The sequence below is a fragment of the Palaemon carinicauda genome, chromosome 13, assembly GCF_036898095.1.
Source record: "Palaemon carinicauda isolate YSFRI2023 chromosome 13, ASM3689809v2, whole genome shotgun sequence".
NCBI classification, from domain to species: Eukaryota; Metazoa; Arthropoda; class Malacostraca; order Decapoda; family Palaemonidae; genus Palaemon; species Palaemon carinicauda.
In genome coordinates this window covers 23,650,045-23,672,544 of record NC_090737.1, presented here as the reverse complement: position 1 = coordinate 23,672,544, position 22,500 = coordinate 23,650,045, and the positions used below count along the sequence as shown (strand labels likewise).

Genomic DNA, 22,500 nt, shown 5'->3' with positions numbered 1-22,500 from the left:
AACTCTTCAGGACACGACGTAGTCTGTCTACGTCTGCCGACGTCCGCTTGGTAGCTGCCAATGGATCTGCAATACCCACCTACGGTTACGAGAACCTCACATTATCGTTTGGAAACGGTAAATTTAATTGGAAGTTTCTCGTTGCTGACTTCACATTGCCAATCCTCGGTGCAGATTTCCTCTCTCATTTCCACCTGGTCGATGTCACCCACCGGCGATTGGTCAACGCAGACTCGTACTTGTCGACACCTCTTCAACCTGTCCCCTCCAACCTCGCTCTCCACATCAGCGCACCCACGGATGCCTATGCCCACCTCCTCACGTCGTAACTGGAAGTTTTCCGTCCAGAACTTTGCCAAACGCCCACGGCTCCTGCCAAGCACGGTATTTATCACTATATCAAGACGACAGGACCCCCAGTCTTCGCATAATTCAGACGTCTGGCACCGGAACGATTGGCATCCGCCAAACAGACGTTTGCCGAAATGGAGGAAATGGGCCTTTGCCAAAAGGCCTCCAGCCCATGGTCGTCACCCTTGCACATCATTCTTAAGAAAGACGGCCCCCTCCATCCGTGCGGGGATTACAGGCGCCTGAACATGCAAACAGAACCGGATCACTACCCCCTCCCAATCATCGCCGACGTGACCTCCTACCTGCACAAAGCGAAGGTTTTCTCTACGCTCGACCTCCTGAAGGGGTATTATTAGTATCAGGTGCCTATGAACCCAGAAGACATCCCCAGGACCGCCATCACCACTCCGTTGGTACATACACCTTCAATTACTCCTGTTTTGGCCTTCGTAATGCTGGGGCCACGTTTCAACGTCTCATGGATGGTATCTTAGGGGACCTCCTCTTCTGTGTATGTTATGTGGACGACATACTTGTGTTCTCCTCCTCAAAAGAGGAACACCTCCGTCACCTGCGCATCGTGCTCGACCGCCTGCAACAAAACGGCCTTGTAGTCCGGTACGACAAGTGTACCTTTAGCGCCAGCGAAGTGTCGTTCTTAGGGCACCGCATCACTCCTGATGGAGTCCATCCCCTCCCTGAGAAGGTAGCAGCCGTTCAGGATTTCCCCGCGCCCTCGACCGTCAAAGCTCTGCAGGAATTCTTGGGCACGATCAACTATTATCACCGTTTTCTGCCAGCCATTGCCGCCACTCTTGCTCCCCTCTATGCCTCCCTCAAGGGCAAGCCAAAGGACCTGAAGTGAGGTCCCCTTCAAGAAGCGGCCTTCTGCAATGCAAAGAAGACCCTATCAACTGCTGCGGCTCTCACTTTTCCTATCCCACATGCCCCTCTCCTTCTCTCCACCGATGCCAGCGACGTCGCTATTGGTGCAGTACTCTAGCAGGTGGTCACCGGCTCGCCCTGCTCATTGGCTTTCTTCAGCAGAAAACTGTCCAAGGCAGAATCAGGTTATTCTACCTTCGATCGCGAATTGCTGGCGGTGCACTTGGCTGTCCGTCACTTTCGCCATTTCTTAGAAGGTACGCCCTTCGTCATTTGCACAGACCACATGCCTCTGGTGCACGCCTTCACTCGACAGTCTGGCGCCTGGTCCGCCCGTCAACGCCAACATCTCTCCGCTGTGGCTGAATACAATTGCAACCTTCAATACGTCCCTGGGAAAATGAATCCCGTTGCCAATGCCCTGTCAAGAAACATGTTGGCTGCCGTTCAACTGGGATTGGATTACAACGCCTTAGCTGAAGCCCAACGACAGGATCCAGAGTATCAAGCATGTAGGACATCCTGCACGTCCCTCCGTTGGAAAGACTCCCCCCCCCAAGACTCCAACACCACCCTCCTCTGTGACGTCAGTACTGGTAGACCGCGACCTTGGATTCCTGTTCCCATGCGCTGGCAGGCGTTTGATTTCATTCCCGGCCTTTCACATCCCTCGTGCCGTTCTACTGCACAGCTGCTGAAGACGAAGTTCATTTGGCACGGCATTTCTAAGGATGCTAAGGATTGGGTCCACGCCTGTACTTCTTGCCAAACTTCCAAAGTACATTGACACACGGATTCAGGAGTGGGCACCTTTCCTCAAACTCAGCGTCGTTTCGCACACATTCACGTCGACGTTGTAGGCCCCTACCCACATCATAAGGACATCGTTACCTGTTTACCGTCATCGACCGCTCCATTCGTTAGCCTGAAGTCATTCCCATGGAAACTGCAACGTCCGCGTCATGTACATCTGCCTTACTCTCAGAATGATTGCAAGATTTGGTATCCCTGAACATATTACTTCTGACAGGGGTACCACTTTCACCTCTCAATTGTGGACATCATTAGTGAATCTCCTGGGCATCACCCAACATCAGACAACTGCCTACAACCCTGCTGCCAATGGAATGGTTGAACATTTTCATCGCACCCTCAAAGCAGCTTTGATGTCCCGCTGCAAGGATTCTAACTAGTTTACTCAGCTTCCCTGGGTCCTCCTGGGACTAATGACCACTCCTAAAGACGCCCTCGACATCTCGGCAGCTGAAATGGTGTATGGCGACTCGTTGGTCGTCCCTGCCGAATTTTTTCCTTCTATAACCTCCTCTGACGATCTCCAGTGTTTATGTCACGTCGTGGGAAAATTTACTCCATGCCGCCAGACTTACAAGCCACCAGCGAATAATGGGAATTAAATGACAGAACATGATTAAAAATTAAACTAATGAGAGATTACTCGAGTGCCATATGTGGTTGAGATCATGGTGAGGGGTAGATGGAGATGGATTGGGTATGCTCTTCGCGGTCCCCAAAAGACATTAGTTCATCAAACATTTAACTGGGCTCCACAAGGCACTATAGGAGTTGGGAGATCTAGGCCTACATGGCTGAGGACCATGAAGCCTCAAGTAGGAGGTGATGAATGGAGCAATATCGATTTTACTTTAAAGCTCAAGATAGACAGGTGTATTCTAACCGAGGCCCTTTGCGTCAATAGGCGTAGGAGGAGATAAACACCCCTGACTCAAAAATATTTCAAAGTCAGTCTCTTTGTTCACAGAATTATAGAAATTTTACAAATAAAACGAATATAGTATAAAAAAATATAAACGATTCTTTTTAATTACAATTGTCGGTTATTGTGTATCTCCATGATCAACAACGCTGCACTAGTCAGGGTTACCCATACTAGGTTGGTTTGCTGTGTGATCAGACCAAACTCACCCACTATCACCAATCTGCACTGGCCAGCGTGGAGATGAAAACTGGCCAAACCATCAACATGAATTGACATGTCTGAGGACTTTAGTCCTGCAGTAGTGTTGTTGTACAAAATTGAGTGAAACTAGTAAATGTACGCTAAGAAGCAAGCACTAAGTTAGATTGAAAATTATCATAAGGTTCAACTTGAAAGAAATATATACTGTGTATATATATATATATATATATATATATATATATATATATATATATATATATATATATATATATACATATATATATATATATATATATATATATATATATATATATATATATATATATATATATATATATATATATATATATATATCAGTTATCACGAATTTTTTATTCTAATTAAAAAAAATTATTAACCGGTCCAATGAGTCAAGTCCAACTATTAAGGGACTGCCAAGACTAAATTCGGGAAGAAAAAACTTATAATTAAGCCAATAAAATACAAGATATATCGAAAACATAGGATAAGATTAGATCATAAAAATCTGGGATAAATACGAATATCTTTTTTAATATAAAACCTGTTACTTAATGTTAACATCTTAAATTCAGAGAAATTCTCAAGTCGGATAAAACGTCCAAGAAATCAAAGATCTCACTTTCTCCCACTATGAAAAACTTTACAATCGCGAATTGTTGTCCGGTTAAAAAATTAGTGTAACTGCATCATGACCTAACAATTGAATCTATCGCCTATAGTCGATTTCTTTTAGTGATGCATATTTGCACCGATTCGCAGCGGTGCCCTTTTAGCTCTGAAAAGTCTCCGGATCGCTGATTGGTTGGACAAGATAATTTTAACCAATCAGCGATCAGGAAACTTTTCTGAGCTAAAAGGGCACCGCCGCAAGTCGGTGCAAATATGCATCGCTAAAAGAAATGGACTATAGTTAAAATATATAAATTGTAAATAAAGTAATTCATCATGGCACTTATATACAACTTTATAAACTCATGCAGCAGATACGAAGTCGAGTGATGTATCATGTAGATGAAGGTAGAAGAGACTCTTTCTTTAGCTATGGTAAGCAGCTCTTCTAGGAGGACACTCTAAAATCAAACCATTGCTCTCTAGTCTTGGGTAGTACCACAAACTCTGTACCATGGTCTTCCACTCTCTTGGGTTAGAGTTCTCTTGCTTGAGGGTACACTCGGGCATACTATTCTATCTTATTTCTCTTCCTCTTGTTTTGTTAAAGTTTTTATAGTTTATATAGGAGATACTTAATTTAATGTTAGTCTTCTTGAAATATTTTATTTTTCCTCAAGTTTTCTTTCCTCACTGGGCTATTTTCCATGTTGGCTTATAGCGTTCTGCTTTTCCAATTATGGTTGTAGCCTAGCAAGTAGTAGTAGTAATAATAATAATAATAAAAATAATAATAATAGTAATAATAATAATAATAATAATAATAATAATAATAATAATAATAACAATAATAATAATAGTAGTAGTAGTAGTAGTAATAATAATAATAATAATAATAATAATAATAATAACAATAATAGTAATAATAATAATAATAATAACAATAATAATAACAGTAGTAGTAGTAATAATAATAATAATAATAATAATAATAATAACAATAATAATAATAATAATAAATGCTGATTTATCGAGCGACTGATGGCCACAACAATCGACTAACGAGATAAATGCAGCAAGAAAATTACAACAGTGGAGCTACGTATGAATATTGTAACGTGCAAAATATCCTTGAACATTCAAATAGCTTCCGTTCTAATGCATTGTAATAAGCATCACGCAACGCAAATTAAGGAGAATGAGAGATGCGTATCTTTATGATGCAATTTTATATTCAAAATTTCCATTTTTTCTGATTATAAAATTGTAAGTATTGTCAGTGGTATATTCATTCCCGGTTTTCAAACTCAACACGGACAGCCACCCCCATTATCATTATTATTGATTATTATTATTATTATTAATTATCATTATTATTAATTATCGTCATTATTTTTAATTATTACTATTATCATCAATTGTTACTTTTATTATCAATTATTACCATTATTAATTACTATTACTAATATTACTATTACTAATACTAATATCATTATTATTATTATTATTATTATTATTATTATCATTATCATTATTATTGCTTGCTTAGCTAAAACCCTAGTTGGAAAAGCAGGATGCTATAAGCCCAATGGCTCCAACAGGGATAATAGCCCAGTGAGGAAAGAAAAAATATTTTAAGAAAATTATCTCCATTATAAACAAAAAATTTAAAAAAACAAGAGGAAGAAAAATAAGATAGAATAATGTGCTCAAGTGTACCCTCAAGCAAGAGAACGCTAACCCAAGACCATGGTACAGAGGCTATGGCACTACCCAAGACTAGTAAACGACGGTTTGATTTTGGAGTGTCTTTCTCCTTGAAGACCTGCTTACCATAGTTAAAGTCTCTCTTATATCCTTACCAAGTGGAAAGTAGCCACTAAACAATTACAGTACAGTAATTAACCCCTTGAGTCAAGAAGAACTGTTTGATAATCTGTGTTGTCAGGTGGATGAGGACAGAAGAATATGTAAAAAAATAGGCCAGACTATTCGGTGCGCGCGTGTAGGCAAACGGAAAATGAGCCGTAACCAGAGATAAGGATTCAATGTAGCATTGTCTGGCCAGTCAAAACATACCATAACTCTCTAGCAGTAGTATCTCAACGGGTGGCGGGTGCCCTGGCCAACATACTACCTTCGGCAAACATGTGGCGTACTAAAAAATGTATCGCTGCTTTTACTTTCATGGTTATGAGTTTTATCTAAGTATAAGTATTCTTTTGAGGTGAGTAATGATGCTCTATATTTGCACCACAGGTGGTAGTATTTATATAGACCCTTCTTGTGGTAGCAACTCACAAAATTGGCAGATCCACACAAGGGGGCAATCGTCCGTCACGGTTAATTTGATTTTCTCGGATGATCCTCCATAAGAACAACTATTATTTTAAAGTTTCAGTATCTATACGTAAGTAAATGAGAACAAATCAGAGAGAGAGAGAGAGAGAGAGAGAGAGAGAGAGAGAGAGAGAGAGAGAGAGAGAGAGAGAGAGAGAGAGTAGCACGACTTGAACCATTATGCAAGTTTTAATTCCATGATAATTTCTTCCAAATTTATGACGTTCCAAGGGTGTCAACAAAATGAAAATTGCGTGTCATTAGTGTACCTACCGGTATCATATATGATAAGAAAGACTCCAATACCTTCCCTTATCTGAGGGCAAACCTGAGTTCGACGAGATTAAAGTTTTAAGACGCGAATTGCATTGTAGTCCGGTCGCCACAGTTATATCAAGGGTCTTCGTTTGTAATTTGCATTAATGATTTACTTCTGAAGGTTAAAAAAATGTTTACTGTAGCCACCGTGGTGTATCTGAACACAGAGAGTAACAAACTGTAAGACTGATCTTTCGAGGTACCTTTTCAGGATGCCAGAAAATTTTCAAATCAATCAATCAATCAATCGAAGTTCAGTTTTTGCCAAAAGAAGAACGATTCTGCAAGCCAAATCCTTATTTCATCAACCGTTCACTATGCTCATGACATTTTTTTCCTTCTATAAAAAAAGTAAAATAAAATAAAATAAAACAAATAAGCCAAGATTAATTTTCCAGATGAATCTTACGAAGTTGAGTCTCCTACAACTCCTCTGCGCTACAATGGCGCTGCATGTGGCTAGAAACGGTAAGTTCGTTGCAATAGTTTTGTTTTATAAAAAAAAATTAATAAAGTGTCGCATGTTTATCTCAGAATGCCATAATAGTAGAGAAATAAAAATAATTTAATAATATACAAAAAAAATATAAAAATATAAACTAAAATTAAAATAAAAAAACAATAAAAAAGAATATCAGCAATTATACTAATAAAAGCAATAACAATAAGCAACAATAATAATAATGATAATAGCAACAACAACAATAATAATAATAATAATAATAATAATAATAATAATAATAATAATTCTGATTCAAGATCCAAAAATCCGTCACCTTGTCGTTAATGCTGCCTTTTTAATATTCACAGACAGCAATGAACTGTTTTTCTCGACCGTGCGCAGACCACTAGCAGACATCTTGCAGAAGTTGGATCAACGCCATTGCTCTATCATTATCTTTACCGATGCCCATCTCCCGGATTCAACGATTTTTAAGGTATCTAAATGTTCAACTTATATTTTCTTTTTATTTTCATACCAATTTGGTATACCGGTTACTTGAGCATTGAAAATATAGAGTAAAAAAAAAAAAAAGATCAGCGTAGTCTCTCTCTCTCTCTCTCTCTCTCTCTCTCTCTCTCTCTCTCTCTCTCTCTCTCTCTCTCTTTCGCAAGAAATCAAAATATATTGTCCTTTTGAAGTTTATTTCTTTATTTCCTTTCCTCACTGGGCTACTTTCATTGTTGAAGCCGGTGGGATTCTTGTGAATTCCTATTCCAACTAGGGTTGTAGCTTACCTAGTAGTAGTAGTAGTAGTAGTAGTAGTAGTAGTAGTAGTAGTAGTAATGAAAATAATAAACCTAAATGCTCATTAAATTTAGAATATTTTGCCGCTTAAGAGAAAATAAACCACCCCAATGGGTTTATTTACCCTATGCGTAGGCCTACTTAAATCTAACAATTTCCAATCCAAGAGCAAAATCAACCCGAATAATGATTGTGTTAAATTCCACAATAATAAAACCCTAAATCTAATTGCAGGGAGACTAAAAAAAAAAAACCACTTACCAGAAGTGCACTATATTACGTATACTTTTTCACAAAATTGTGAATAGATAAATTCTAAATTTGACCTAGCTAACGATTTCTCAAAGGAAATAATTCAGAAATGGCCACTTCCTTCCGTTAAGGATTTCAGCGGAATTTCTCTCTCCGAGGGAACTGTCGTTTTGGAGGTCGCATCAAATCAACAAAAAGATGCCTTCGCCGACAACTTTAAATCCTTGGTTGCAACTGCACGGCAAGTGAGTATTCCCCGGGACACAACAACGTAAGTTACTTTTCTCATTACTGTGACCTCACACTATCTAACCATGCTTTTTACTATACAAGTTTCATTACCGAAATATTGACTTGTTGCACACACGAGCAGGGTTTAAACTTTTAAGGTAACTTGAATGGTTTCAAGGTAATTTTTAAGGTAATGATATTCTTAAGCTAATTTCGGTTTCACTAGCTTCAAATTTAAGGAAACTGGAAAAGCTTTAAGGTAATCAAAGTTTAAAAAGTAGCAGCATCTTAAGTAATGGCCACGTGCTCAAGTTTGAACCATGCACACGAGTGTTCATATTATGACAGCATACGAATTATTTCGATTATCTAAGATGCTTTGCTTGCTACCAGTTCAGACGCATACATATAGTCCATCGCGTGACAAGTTATTTGCTATAGTTCGTTAACGTTACTGTAAAAAAAAAAAAAAAAAAAAAAAAAAAAAAAAAAAAAAAAAAAAAAAAAAAAAAATCGGGTTTGATATATTCATGTTCATTTTCCTTAAACTAATTCATTTCTCATGATGTGTAATTACTTGCTCTATCTCATTAATAATGATAACATTCTACACATTTTTATCTTGAAGCACATGACTTTCGACCAAATATCAAAACATCCACGCAAAATTCTACAAATGAACACACACAAGTGTGTGTGTATGTAATATATATATATATATATATATATATATATATATATATATATATATATATATATATATATAAATAAATAAATAAATAAATAAATATATATATATATATATATATATATATATATATATATATATATATATATATATATATATATATATATATATACGATAAATTTTGCACATTTAGACGTGTTTTTCATATTCAAATAAGCCATCAATTTTTGATACATTAATGTCTGAATTCTCTTAATGACCTCGGGATCAGAGCCCCAGGCGAAATCACACAAAGACAACAGCTTCTGACCAGCCGGGAGTCGAACCCTGGTCCCGGAAACTTGTATTAACATTGACATACCACTTGGCAACAAAGATCTTTCTTCGTGGCCAAGTGGTATGCCGATGTTAAGACAAGTTTCCTGGACGGGGGTTCGACTCGCGGCTCGTCTGAAGCTGTTATCTTTATGTGATTTCACCTGGGGTTCTGATCCCGAGGTCGTTAAGAGAATCCAGACATTAATGTATCAAAAATGTATGGCTTATTTCCAGACATTAATGTACCAAAAATATATGGCTTATTTGGAGATATATATATATATATATATATATATATATATATATATATATATATATATATATATATATATATATATATACAGTCAGCGCGGATCGCTGCGTCCGGGTAGTGGGCCGGACACAGCGTTCCGGGCAAATCGGAGGCATGGGGTTTATCGGGGAAAAAATAGACTGGGACAAATTGACTAATTGGCATCTTTTTATACAAGTTGGCATCTACATATCTGCATAGGTGGAAGCTAGCCAGTGTGTTTCCTGTAGTCGTGGAGTGAGGTTGTATCAGGTTGAGAGGGCCGAGTTGCAATCGTTCTTTTGTGAGTTCGCGTGGCATTTTTGTGTATCAACCCCCCCCCCCCGGGATGTCTAGACCCCGTACAAGTCACGATGACATTGTTAGAGTGATAACCTGTCATAATTTAGGTCAGCAAACGAAGGAAATCGTCAGGAATACTGGCGTGAACGAGAGGACAGTGAGGCGCTTGGTGGCGAAGTACAAGGCAGGAGGTAGCGCCGAGGTCCCTTCTCACTCCCAGGCTGGTTCCCCTCCCCGGAAGATTCCTGATCGTACTTTACATATATTAAAGCGAACCCTAGAAGAAAATCCAACATTAACCGCTAAGCAACTTAAAGAACAGAACCCTAAATTGTTGAGCGACGTCAGTGTTCGTACGATTCAGGAAAACCTGTCGAAGCGCCTCGACTTCGAGAAAGTGATCGCGCGAAAGAAGCCCGCTATAACTTTGAAACAAAGGCAGAGGAGGGTTTCTTTTGCCAAGAAATACAAGGATTGGACCTTGGAGCAGTGGCGTAGTGTCTTGTGGAGTGACGAAGAGACCTTTTGTGTGAGTGAGACGACCGGGAAAAAAGTGTGGCGGCGAAAGGGGTCAGATCCTCTTAAGCCTAATCTCACGGCCAAGACAGTTAAGCACCCAGCATCGCTTATGGTCTGGGGTTCGTTTGCCTACGGTGGTGCCCCAAGCCTTGTTGTTTTGCCTAAAGGCATAACGGTTAATGCTGACCGCTATTTGAACATTTTAAAAGACGATTTAGCGGATTGTTTTGCGGCTACAGGAGCTGAAATTTTTCAGCAGGACGGTGCCCCTTGCCATACGGCTAAAAAAGTGAAAAAGTGGCTGGAAAATAGCGAAGTGAACTATATTCCTGATTGGCCAGGTCAAAGTCCTGATATTTCGCCCATTGAGAACCTTTGGGCGATAGTTAAAGCCCGCCTTCGTAAAGAAGTGACGACAAACGTGACACTTCTCGAGGCGGCGCTCCATAAGGTGTGGGCGGAAATACCTGCTGAAATACTCCAAAACCTCGCCGATAGTGTTCCTCGACGACTTTTGGAGGTCAAGAAGAGGAAAGGCTACCCTATAGACAAGTAGCAGGGATATTGGTGAGTGTTCAATTAAATTTTTATTGATTCATATTGTGTATTAGTGTAGATATGGGGGGGGACCAAAATGAATGCACGGCGGATGCTGCCCGGACACAGCGATCCGCGCTGACTGTATATATATATATATATATATATATATATATATATATATATATATATATATATATATATATATATATATATATATATATACATATATCCACTTGAATTCATTTAATGGTAATAGCTTCTGGCCAGACAGAGATTCGAACCCCTGCCTATTCATCTGAAAACCATGCCTGCGAGGACTCTACCAACTGAGCCATCAAGAGAGATATATAAGATTATGACAAGTCACCGTACATATTCCTGTCGAATTCAGGAATTGGGTTTATTTCAAGTCTATGAACAGATTTCTGAATTCGACAGGAATATGCAGGGTGACTTGTCATAAACTTATATATGTCCCACGATAGCTCAGTTGATAGAGTCCTCGCAGACATGGTTTTTGGCTGCATAGGCAGGGGTTCAAATCTCTGCACGGCCAGAAGCTATTACCATAAACTGAATTCCAGTGGATATATATTCCCAAGATAGAATTCGGTATTAAATGCCATTGTGGTTGATATTTACATTGATTAAAATCACGTGTTAGTGATATATATATTAATCATAAATAACGTGTTGTAAACTCAATTTAGCTATCATGGTGGAGATGGGTTTATTTCAAGTCTATGAACAGATTTCTGAATTCGACAGGAATATGTAGGATGACTTGTCATAAACTTATATATGTCCCATGATGGCTCAATTGGTAGAGTCCTTGCAGGAATGGTTTTCAGCTGAATAGGCAGAGGTTTGAATCTCTGCCCGGCCAGAAGCTATTATCATTAAATGAATTCCAGTGGATATATATTCCCACGATGGACTTTGGTGTTAAATGCCATTGTAGTTGATATTTACATTGACTAAAATCTCAAGTGTTAGTGACATATATTCATATATATGTATTTATATATATATATATATATATATATATATATATATATATATATATATATATATATATCATAAACACATTATATGACTGCAAGGTCATGCAATTGTGGAAACCCTCTGCCAAATTTAATACCATGCCTGGTACTATTAGAAATGTTGATGGGGCTAGGGCGTCCCCTGTAAGAGACGCAAGTCAGGATCCCCCTACTGAGGTGATAATGGGTACCGTGGGTTCACAACTGCAGCCAAAGAAGTTGGTGAGAGAACAGAAAATCAGAGCGGGTACTTGGAATGTTGGTACACTAATGGGAAGATTGAGGGAGGCAGTGGATGTGATGGAGAGGAGGATGATAGATGTCTTGTGCCTGCAGGAGACTAGATGGAAAGGAAATGGAACTAGAGAGATAGGAAATGGGTATAAACTCTTACAGCGGATCACAAGAGGGGAGAAATGTAGTTTGGGTCATAATAGGTAATAACTGGAAAGAAAAAGTGGTAGAAGTAAAGAGAATAAATGATAGGCTTTTAGAGATCCCAATGATAATTACATAGCCCCTCCCACATGGGTTGTCAAGAACAGGAAAAAGAAAAAATTAAACAAGAGTTTAAGGCTGCTATTCGAACAGTGAAAGAGGAAGAGAAGCTAATCACAGGGGCGGACATGAATGGCTCAGTGGGGAAGAGACGGGATGGCTATGAGGAAGTACATGGAGGCCATGGGTTTGGAATTAGAAATGAGGAGTGGGGGGAGTACATCTTAGAATTGGCTCATTGGGTCAGTTTTGATTTAGCATTTATGAATACCTGGTTTCAGAAGTTGTATAAGCATCTGATAACCTATGAAAGAGGTGTGTGAAATCCAAATAGATTACATATTGCTTAGAGAAGCAGATTAGAAAAATGTGATAAATGGTAACGTGATTTTGGGGGAACCCTGTGTTAAAAAATATAGGTTGGTAGTGATGGATTTTAAAATGAGAGGTATAAAACCAAAGAAGAGAAAAAGATCTAGAATTAACATCATGTAATGGGGTACCTACAGGGGAACTAAAGTAACAGAATGGTTTGAAAGTTTTAGATAGAAGGTACTAGAAGAGATAGCATGGTTGTAAAGATTGGGAAACAGCAGTATGGATTTATGAAGGGGAGAGGGACTTTGGATGTCTTCATTATAGTGAGGCAGTTACAAGAAAAGAGACGAGGGAACCTAGATGCTCTTTTGTGCTTTTGTAGATTTAGAGATGGCTTATGATAGAATACCAAGAGAAGTGATGTTAGGTGATTGAGGAAGAGGAAAGTCTCAGAGAAGTTGGTTGGAATGGTTGAGATGATATGCAAAAGAACAAGGACAAAAGTAATAATAGCTGTTAGAGAAACAGAAAACTTTGAAGTTGTCATGGATTACACCAGGGGTCAGCATTGAACCCGTTTTTATTTGTGTTGGTCTTGGGTGTGTTAAGTGAAGGGATCAGAAATGGAGTTGTGGGAGTTGCTGCAGTATATGAAGATGATTTGGTGATTACTTGTGTGAATGGGGAAAAAATTGCAGAGAAGGGTGGTAGAGTAACAGACTTTGGAAAGGGGTGGCTTAAGGGCAAATGTGGATTAAACTGAAGCTATGGTGAACAGTTATGGAGGTAGGGGCAGGATAGCCATGTGTGAAAGTAAATTAGCCTTTATAAAACAGGTAGAACAATTTAGATACTTGGGATTTACCATAAATCAGGAGGGAGGATGTGAGGCTGAAGTTGAGAATAGGATAAAAGCTGTACAGGGAAAGTGGAGGGAAGTAGTAGAAGTGGTATGTGATAAGATTGTGTGAAAGTAAAAGACAAGATCTATAGCACAGTAATAAGACCAATATTAATGTATGGATTGCAAACTTGGACTTCAAGATGAAAAGAGGATTCAAAGCTTGAGAGAATAGAGATGAGAATGCTAAGGTGGATTATGGCTTATGGGAATATCACAAAGATTGGAAAATGATGAAATAATAATGGCAGGTGTAGTAAAGATTACAAAGATGATAAGAGAGTCACAACTGAGATGGTGTGGCCAAGTGCTAAGGATGAATGGTGGGGAGTGAGGGGGGCTTGGGAGGAACCTGTTAGGGGGAGATCAAGTGGGAAGCAGAGAATTAGATGGCGAGATAAGGTTTAGGATGATATGGAGAGCAAATATTTGGGGGAAGAGGATGCCTTTAATAGAAGGCACTGGAGTAGAAGCATCAGGCAACCAACCCCTTAATGTAGAGATAACGGTATAGAAGGAGGCATATATACATATATATATATATATATATATATATATATATATATATATATATATATATATATATATATACAGTGAACCCTCGCTACTTCGCGGTTCGACCATCGCGGATTCACCACTTCGCGGGGTTTTCCCATAACCCATATATATATACATATCGCGGATTTTCCGGAAAATTCGAAAATACCGCGAAATCTGAAGACAACCAAATACGATATTTTGTTACCTGTAATTCCATTAAATTAGTAATATCTGCTCTTTACTGATTGTTCATTGCATTACATATGATATATAATTCAGCACAGAAAGAAATAAAACACGAAAAGAGAATGTGATCATACGATAATTCAGTACGTAGTAAAATTAAATCGAACATGAAACGCAAATCAGATGCAGTCATACCATATCAGAATGGTGTGTACTGTAATGGATGTGCTTCTTTTCCATGAATCTTTTGTATGTATACGTACGTAGTACAGTACTGCATCCAATAATATTCTTTGTTGCAAAAATCACAATTCGAATACTGTAAGCGTACGAGAGAGAGAGAGAGAGAGAGAGAGAGAGAGAGAGAGAGAGAGAGGCGTAAAATAGCGTACGTAAATTTTTATTATTATTGTTATTATTATTATTGTTGTTGTTGTTAATAAAATTATTATTGTTATTATTATTAATCATTATTATTATTATTATTACTGTACAGTATTATTATCATTATTTATTATTATTACGGTATTGTACTTAATCTACGTACGTTCAGTGTGCGCGGGACATCTTCTATGAGTAACCAACGCACCATAGTACTGTATAAGACGGGTTGTGATTGGTTCAAGCGCTGATAGATGACGAATCAGAACTCAAGTTTTGTTATCTAGCCTGTGATTGGTGTTTTGCCCGCATCTTCTACCCGCAGCATCAAAGTTCTCGCGGGGCTGCATCGTTCACTTTCTCTTTCCGCGTATTGCTGAGTAGACGTTCTTAACTTTGTGAAGTTTAATCTGTGCTGTGTGCGACTGTTTTAAGTTGAACTTTTTGTTGAACTTTCTGTTACAATGCCTCCCAAGCGTTCTGCTTCTAGTAAGGCTGGTAGTGAGCCTAAACGCCACCGAAGGATGATGACGATAGCTGAGAAGGTTACGCTTCTCGACATGTTAAAAGATGGTAGAAGTTACGCGGCCGCCGGCCGCCACTTTGGCATCAACGAATCCACCGTTCGCTACATCAAGAAGGACGAGGCGAACATTAGAAAGACTGCTGCAATCACCTTTAGCAGATCAGCGAAGCGAGTCGTTACAACGCGTAATAAAACGATCGTACGCATGGAAGGTGCTTTAGCTGTGTGGATTGCCGACTGTCGGAAGAAGAACATAGCGTTGGATACGAACACCATCCGAACAAAGGCTTTGAGCTTGTATGAGAATTTTGCGGCAAAGGAACCTCATGACGACGATGGCGACCATGCTGAAGAAGATGATGATGTAGATGATCCTCAACCAGGGACCTCCACTGATTCCCAGCGTCAGAAACAACGTTTTTCCGCCAGCAAAGGATGGTTCGCGAAGTTTCAGAAACGCTTCGCCCTGAAAAGCGTTTCCCTGCATGGGGAGTCTGCTTCCGCAGACACTGCCGCTGCTGAAACTTACGTGAACCAGACTTTCAAGAACATTATCGCTGAAGGTGGATACAAGCCGGAACAAGTGTTTAATATGGATGAAACCGGCTTGTTTTGGAAGAGAATGCCGTCGCGAACTTTCCTGTTCAAAGAGGAAGCCAAAGCCTCTGGCTTTAAGGCATTCAAGGATCGCGTTACCCTCGTGATGTGTGGCAATGCTGCTGGATTTTTGTTAAAGCCGGGGCTTATTTATAAGTCGAAAAATCCTCGCGCTTTGAAAAATAAAAATAAGAATCTCCTTCCCGTGTACTGGATGCATAATCAAAAAGCATGGATTACGAAGATGCTGACCTCCAACTGGTTCCACCAGTGTTTCATCCCGCAAGTCCATGAATATCTCTTAGAGAAGGGCTTGCCATTCAAGATCCTTCTCCTTATGGATAACGTTGGTGGACACGCAACTGACCTGTCGCGTGAGGGCGTTCAGGTTGAGTTCCTGCCACCCAACACCACGTCATTAATTCAACCGATGGACCAGGGGGTTATCAGGGCGTTCAAGGCCCTCTACACGAAGAATACCTTGGCGGACCTCGTTGCGTGTGTGGATGCTGCCCAAGATGACGAGGATGAAGATTTCAACTTGAAGGCGTACTGGCGGCAGTACACCATAGCCACGTGCCTGCAGAATATTCAAAAGGCACTTCAAGAGATGAAACCTGCAACCGTGAATGCGAGCTGGAAGAAGTTGTGGCCCGAGATTGTTTACGACGACAAGGGATTTACTCCGTCGGAAATCCAACACTCTGCAATACGGAAATCTGTGCAGTTGGCTGCCATAATTGGGGGTGACGGGTTTGGCGACATGACGACTGAAGACGTCGACGAGTTGTTGGACTGCCATTCCCAGCCCATAACTGACGCAGACCTCGAAGACCTGACGAAATCGGCAAGTGAGGAAGAGAGTGAGGGTGCCCAGGAAGAGACCCAAGAAAATGTCGAAGAAACGGGCTTAACATTAGAACGGCTTGCCAAGTTCTGCAACCATATGAAGGAGGCGAAAGAAATGTTACAAGAGTGGGACGAGGATATGGTTCGCTCGATGCAATTCTCAAATAAGGTCGATGACATCATGACTCCCTACAGGATGCTCTTGGATCGAAAAAAGAAGCAGCGGCAACAACTTCCGATCACAATGTTCTTCCAGCCTCGCAAAAAAGAGCCAGTTCCTCCTGCTAGTACGCCTTCGGAAGAAATTGAAGAAGTTGAAGAGGTGTCCCAGGAAAAGGCACCTCCGTCTGAAGAGACGTAAAATACTATCATTGACTGCACAGTAGAACACATCATCAGCTTCATCATCATCATTTCTACTGTGCAGCAAATTCATCGCCATCGTCATTCAAGTTTTTCTTGAACTTCTTTCGTGGTGAGTACAGTAACAATCTTTATTTTTTACTTTAACCTGTTTTATAGTTTAGTAATGTACGTACTGTATGCATTAAGTTAAAGGGAAGGTTTTAAAAGTCTACATGTTGTAACCTATCATATTTTTTTTGTTTAAAATTTACATTCGTACGTAAAACAATCTCTCTCTCTCTCTCTCTCTCTCTCTCTCTCTCTCTCTCTCTCTCTCTCTCTCTCTCTCTCTCAAATTGTTTTCCTGCTTTGCTACGTACAAGTACTGTATAATTTATATTTGTAAGGTAACATATTTTGTAAATGCTTTTACTGTAAATACTGTATGTACTGTATCATTATTTATCACTATCATCATGCGCGTTAAATGCCTTGTTTGTTCTGAGCGTGGTTGTTTACTGAGCGTACACGCCGTCGTTTCAGGCGGCGTCATAAAGAAAAAGATTTCATTTGGAAGTCCTAAGAAAAATACGTAAACTAAAACATTGGTAATAAAAAAATCAACATACAGTACTGTATAATCAATATAATCGATGCAAAAACTAACCTATATATGTGTACTGTACACTAAATGAGTTTGTTTCTTCATTATGATCAGAGATGAACGTAAACAAAACATTGGTTGCCATTTTTTATCGTGCTTTTTAGGTGTTTAGGAAACACATGATATAAAATCGCCTTTAATATTTGTGCCTGTTTTAGTTTAGGGTGCTGTAGTACATGCATTAAGTGTTCTGTACATTAAAGGGTGGTTTGTTAACAGTACTACGTATAAGGGAAGGTTTTAAAAGTCCGAATATACATGTTAAATAAATAGGTAAATATGCTGTCACTACTTCGCGGATTTTCACCTATCGCGCCCGCGTCTGGAACCTATCTACCGCGATAAACGAGGGTTCACTGTATACATATATATATATATATACACTCACACTATCTATTTATTTTTAGAACTTCATAAGATTTCTTTTAGCTCGGTCTGCGTAAATTTTTCTTTCACTTAAGGATACTCGCTTCGGTGTCACTTGATAGTTGCAATTTGACAAAAGCGTTTTCAAAACAGAATGATAACAAAATACAGGATAAGCATAGCTAAAAATATATGATATTGTGAGCTAATATACCCCAAAAATAAAGCACTGGATATTTATGGATATTTAATTTTTTTGTACCACACAAGTAGCTTAAATTACCTTTAAAATTATATAGATTGTTATGTATGGCAGCTATTATGTGGTTACGTACAGTAAATGTACCACTACTTTTTGTTCCACTTTCATTTATGGTATGAGACCAAGACAAAAGAACCCCTATACCTATCCATTTGTCTACATTTGATGGGACAATCTGCAGTATACTCAAAGCAGCAAAACTTGGCCGATAGAGGTGGACACCCGATTTTAAATGGACTCTTCCACCTTCGTGGCTTCTTTCTCTAAACCCAATCCAGCTACTTACTCTCTTCTGTCTTGTTCCATTTTTATATAAATTGGTGTATTTCCGAGATTGAATCGTGAAATTATAAAATTTGTTCTACAATACCATTGTGGTAAAATTCAGGGTGTGTTTTCTGTAATAAGGTTTCCCCCCACCCTAAATTACAAAAACGCACTGGTTGGATAAAATAATCATAAAAAATACATATTCCAAACAATATAGCAATTAAACTAACAAAAAACTGAATCAAACATTACTGAGTAAGCACGTTTTAAAAAATTCTGGTCATATACCAACGAAAACATTTCCAAATTAAAAAATGCAAATCTACTGCATTCAAATGGCATTAAAAGCTGTAATTCCTAACAGGTACGAAGGAGTTCGTGGTGTACAACCATTATGCTAATCAGCCAAAACGTGAATTTTCTGGACGCATTTGCAGAGTGGTCTGATAAAGGTTTTCTAATGGAATGGGAGACTCGTCTACTTGTCATCACCTCCGTGCCCAGCCAAGATGTCAAGCCGTTTCTTGGTGCTCATTGGGCATTCTCCATGATGAATTCCCTGCTGGTTAACGTTCCTACGAAGTCTCCTTATGTTGCGTATGTTGACACAAGATTTGTCTGAGATATGTTTTAGTAACAGTAGTAGTCCTTAGGAGAACTATAGTTCATACAATGCCCTACATGATGAGGTCTTTATCCTAGTGCAAAGAATATTAATAAATAAAAATAACATGGCTTCAAAGGGGTTATATTTTAAGATTAGAATATGCAAAGGAAATCAGTACCAAGGTGAATTGCAACCACACTACTACAGGCCATTAATAGTAAATTCTGGCCAGTCCAGATTCATACTTAATAGTCTAAAGAAAAAAAATCATGCAAATGATGATACATGCATCAAAATTGTCATACTTGTCCTCCAAGTCATATTAATTAAATCGGGTTGATTGGTCAATTGAAAATCCAAGATGGCAGGTTTTTTCAAGATAACCGCTAAATTAGCCGCCCAAAGTTGGTGTTTTGCTTCTTAGTATTTGTAATTTGAATTGCATGATCTAGTGTATATATGGATTACTGTTTTCAAGGTTACTGAAGTGGATTTTAATGCTTATAAAGCACACTGATACTTCCCCTGGTATTTACTTTCTTAAAGCAAACCAATACATGTTCCAAGATTTTACTGTTTGTAAAGCACACTAACACATTTTATGAACTAAATTTCTCATTTCAGACCAGTGGTAAACCACGGGTAGCACAAAGGTATATGTCTATGTCCAAAACTTTCAAAAGAATGAAGTTGTAGTTCTTGGAAAAAATATCAGCCACTATCATGGAACATTTGTGACAGCACTGTTGTATTCAGGATGGGGTTCAGTGGCAGCTAAGAAATGTATGTCGACATTAAAATACAACAACCTACTAGTGCCCCAATTGCTGCCATAACCAACCCCAAACCTGTAAGACAGCTGCACCTGAATGGACAGGACGTGCCAGCGTGGGAGAGCTATGTCAAGGATAACAGGGTTTTAGTTATCTGGATGGTGTACAAACAACACGAGAGTTATGATACTGAATGAAAAATCGGACTAGATGTAGGGCACAGTGCAAGAACCTAGTTGTATCCCATACAGGATGCTAGTGTTACTGAAACATCATGGAACATTGACTGGACCAGGTTTTCTTCATGTCAGGAGGTTAAGAAAGAAGATCGAAAGTTCCTGCTTGCCAATCCTACCCGAATAAGGACTGATAGATATATGGCCTTGGCAAAGAATATTCCTGTTTAACCAACTCAAAGCACTGCCAATCAAATTACGACCCTGCAAGACTTTGAAGGTAGAGGGATAGAGGAAACATATAGACAAAAGAAGGCACTTTATCATGAGAGCATCAGGCTTCTATTCTATTTGACAACACAAAGTTGAGAAGCACTGATAAAAGTTCAATCTCTGTAGGTAACAGTGATGAGGGTAGTATAAGATCCCACAAAAGTCTTAAGAAGTTAAAACACTTTTTTTATTTTTTTTTTTTTTTGCAAGCCAAAAGGAAGGGAGGGGCTTAGAGAAGCAACAACAATGAAAATGAATGAGAGATTAAACGAATGTGCAGAAACACTCGGTGATACAAAATGCCTCCTCAAACTACATGCAGCTGACTTGACCATGCTTTACAAGTAGAAGTTGGAACAGCTTTGTGTTAAATCACCTGATGTTTAATCTACAAGGACAAGTTGCTTTTACACATTCCCAAGCTGCAAGTGCACCACAAAGGGCGAGATCTGCTGGCTTTGAAAATGTTGTAGCTTCAGCATCCAATTAGTGATGGGATCTCTATAGCTAAAGCTGTTTGATAAGAAGAGATATGCTCTATTAGAATTCAGATTTTAGCTTCACCATTCATGACACAGACATATAAGGGGCTGTACCCCCCATTAATGCTGCAATGTGTATGCAAGAGAGAACATGGAGCAGACATCACGTCCCAAATCCAGCATGGAGCATCAAAATATGACCTTCCTAAATCACAACTCCTACAGTACAACTGTCTTGAGAAACATAAGGAAGTAGTGAATGTCTACAGGCATTCCAAGGACTGTGAAACACCTTTTGCAGTCTACATGGGCCTGAGTGTGATGGCTAAGACAAGGAAGAGATAAATAATTGAAATGCTCCATGAGAATGGGCTCAGCATATTTTACATGATCCTAGAAATTACAGCACAGCTTCAAGAAGTTGTTGGGCAGTCTTGTGATGTTGAAAAAGCAGTTGCATCGACTAATGGGAGTATTATCATTAATGGCCAAGGACCCAAGATTTGATGGATTCCAGTCCATGAGATATTTTCTGCAATAGGGCTTGAGAAAGCTTGAGGAATCCCATATTTTTTATATTTCTGAAACGTTCACTAATCTTCGCCAGCATCCAAGATTTATCTGTGATCTTGAGCTGTAGATGTTGGAGGGATTTGTAGTCTTAATGTACGACAGATTAAGAGCAGCTGCTATTGTGGATGAATCAAGGACTGAACCTCTTTGCCCACAAGCAGAGGCCATAGAACAATTCCATCAAAGCAGACAACCCTCGGAGAACACGCAAATCATGCACAGCTGCTAGTGTGGGTGACGCAAAACTAGGACTTCTTTGCCCACAAGCAGAGGCCATACAACTCTTCCACCAAACCAGGCAGCCCTCAGAGAACATATAAATCATGCAGCCTATTAGGCTGGGGATCATCTTGGGCCAGGTAACAATCTCAATCCAGACACAAACAGTCCTGCTGTATGGGGATGGATACATAAGACATATGGTAGATATGTTGGAAACTACACCCTATTGCAGCGAGCTGCTGGGAACTGACAATGTTGCAGTAAGAAAGGCTGCAAAGGAAGATGCAAGGACTTATAATCAGCGCTCCCCTGCTTATCACTCTGCAGCTGCATATGTAAGCAGTAAAAGCTGGATAGCTGGAGATCTAGTGTCATTGTTTCAACATTGTAGTACAAGTGTCATCAAATGATAAACGGACAATATGTGGCCAACTTGACAAAATTGTTAACAAGCTTGAAAATCTGTAATTTTCCTTTGTAAATATTAAAATCTACTTTTGAAGGCTTGAAAACATAGAAATCCATATCTAGATCATGCAATTCAGGCTAACTATAAATACTTCTAAGCAAAACTGCACAATTTGGTGGCCACCTTGGATTTTCAGCTGACCAATCGGCCAGATTTGGCGAGTATCACTTGGAAAACAGTGTGTCAATTTTATACTTGATTCACCATTTGCACAATTCCTTTCAAATATTATCACCTGTACTATAATATGAAACAGGGGAAATTACTGGCCAATGATTCACTCAAGAAAAATTAACCTTTCTGCGGCGCTTATTTCCCTAAACTACTATACACTTACATTCC

The 22,500-nt window shown here is 39.1% G+C and overlaps 1 protein-coding gene across 1 annotated transcript in view; it reads left to right on the top strand.

Moving 5' to 3' along the window:
- The first annotated feature begins 6,869 nt into the window (after positions 1-6,869).
- The window catches only part of LOC137651466 (uncharacterized), a 17,743-nt gene continuing 2,112 nt past the window's right edge, over positions 6,870-22,500 (top strand). The window contains exons 1-3 of the mRNA XM_068384691.1: positions 6,870-6,934; positions 7,277-7,404; positions 18,948-19,180. Coding sequence (XP_068240792.1) covers positions 6,910-6,934; positions 7,277-7,404; positions 18,948-19,180 — 386 coding nt within the window. The 5' untranslated portion in view covers positions 6,870-6,909. The remainder of the gene's footprint in view (positions 6,935-7,276; positions 7,405-18,947; positions 19,181-22,500) is intronic.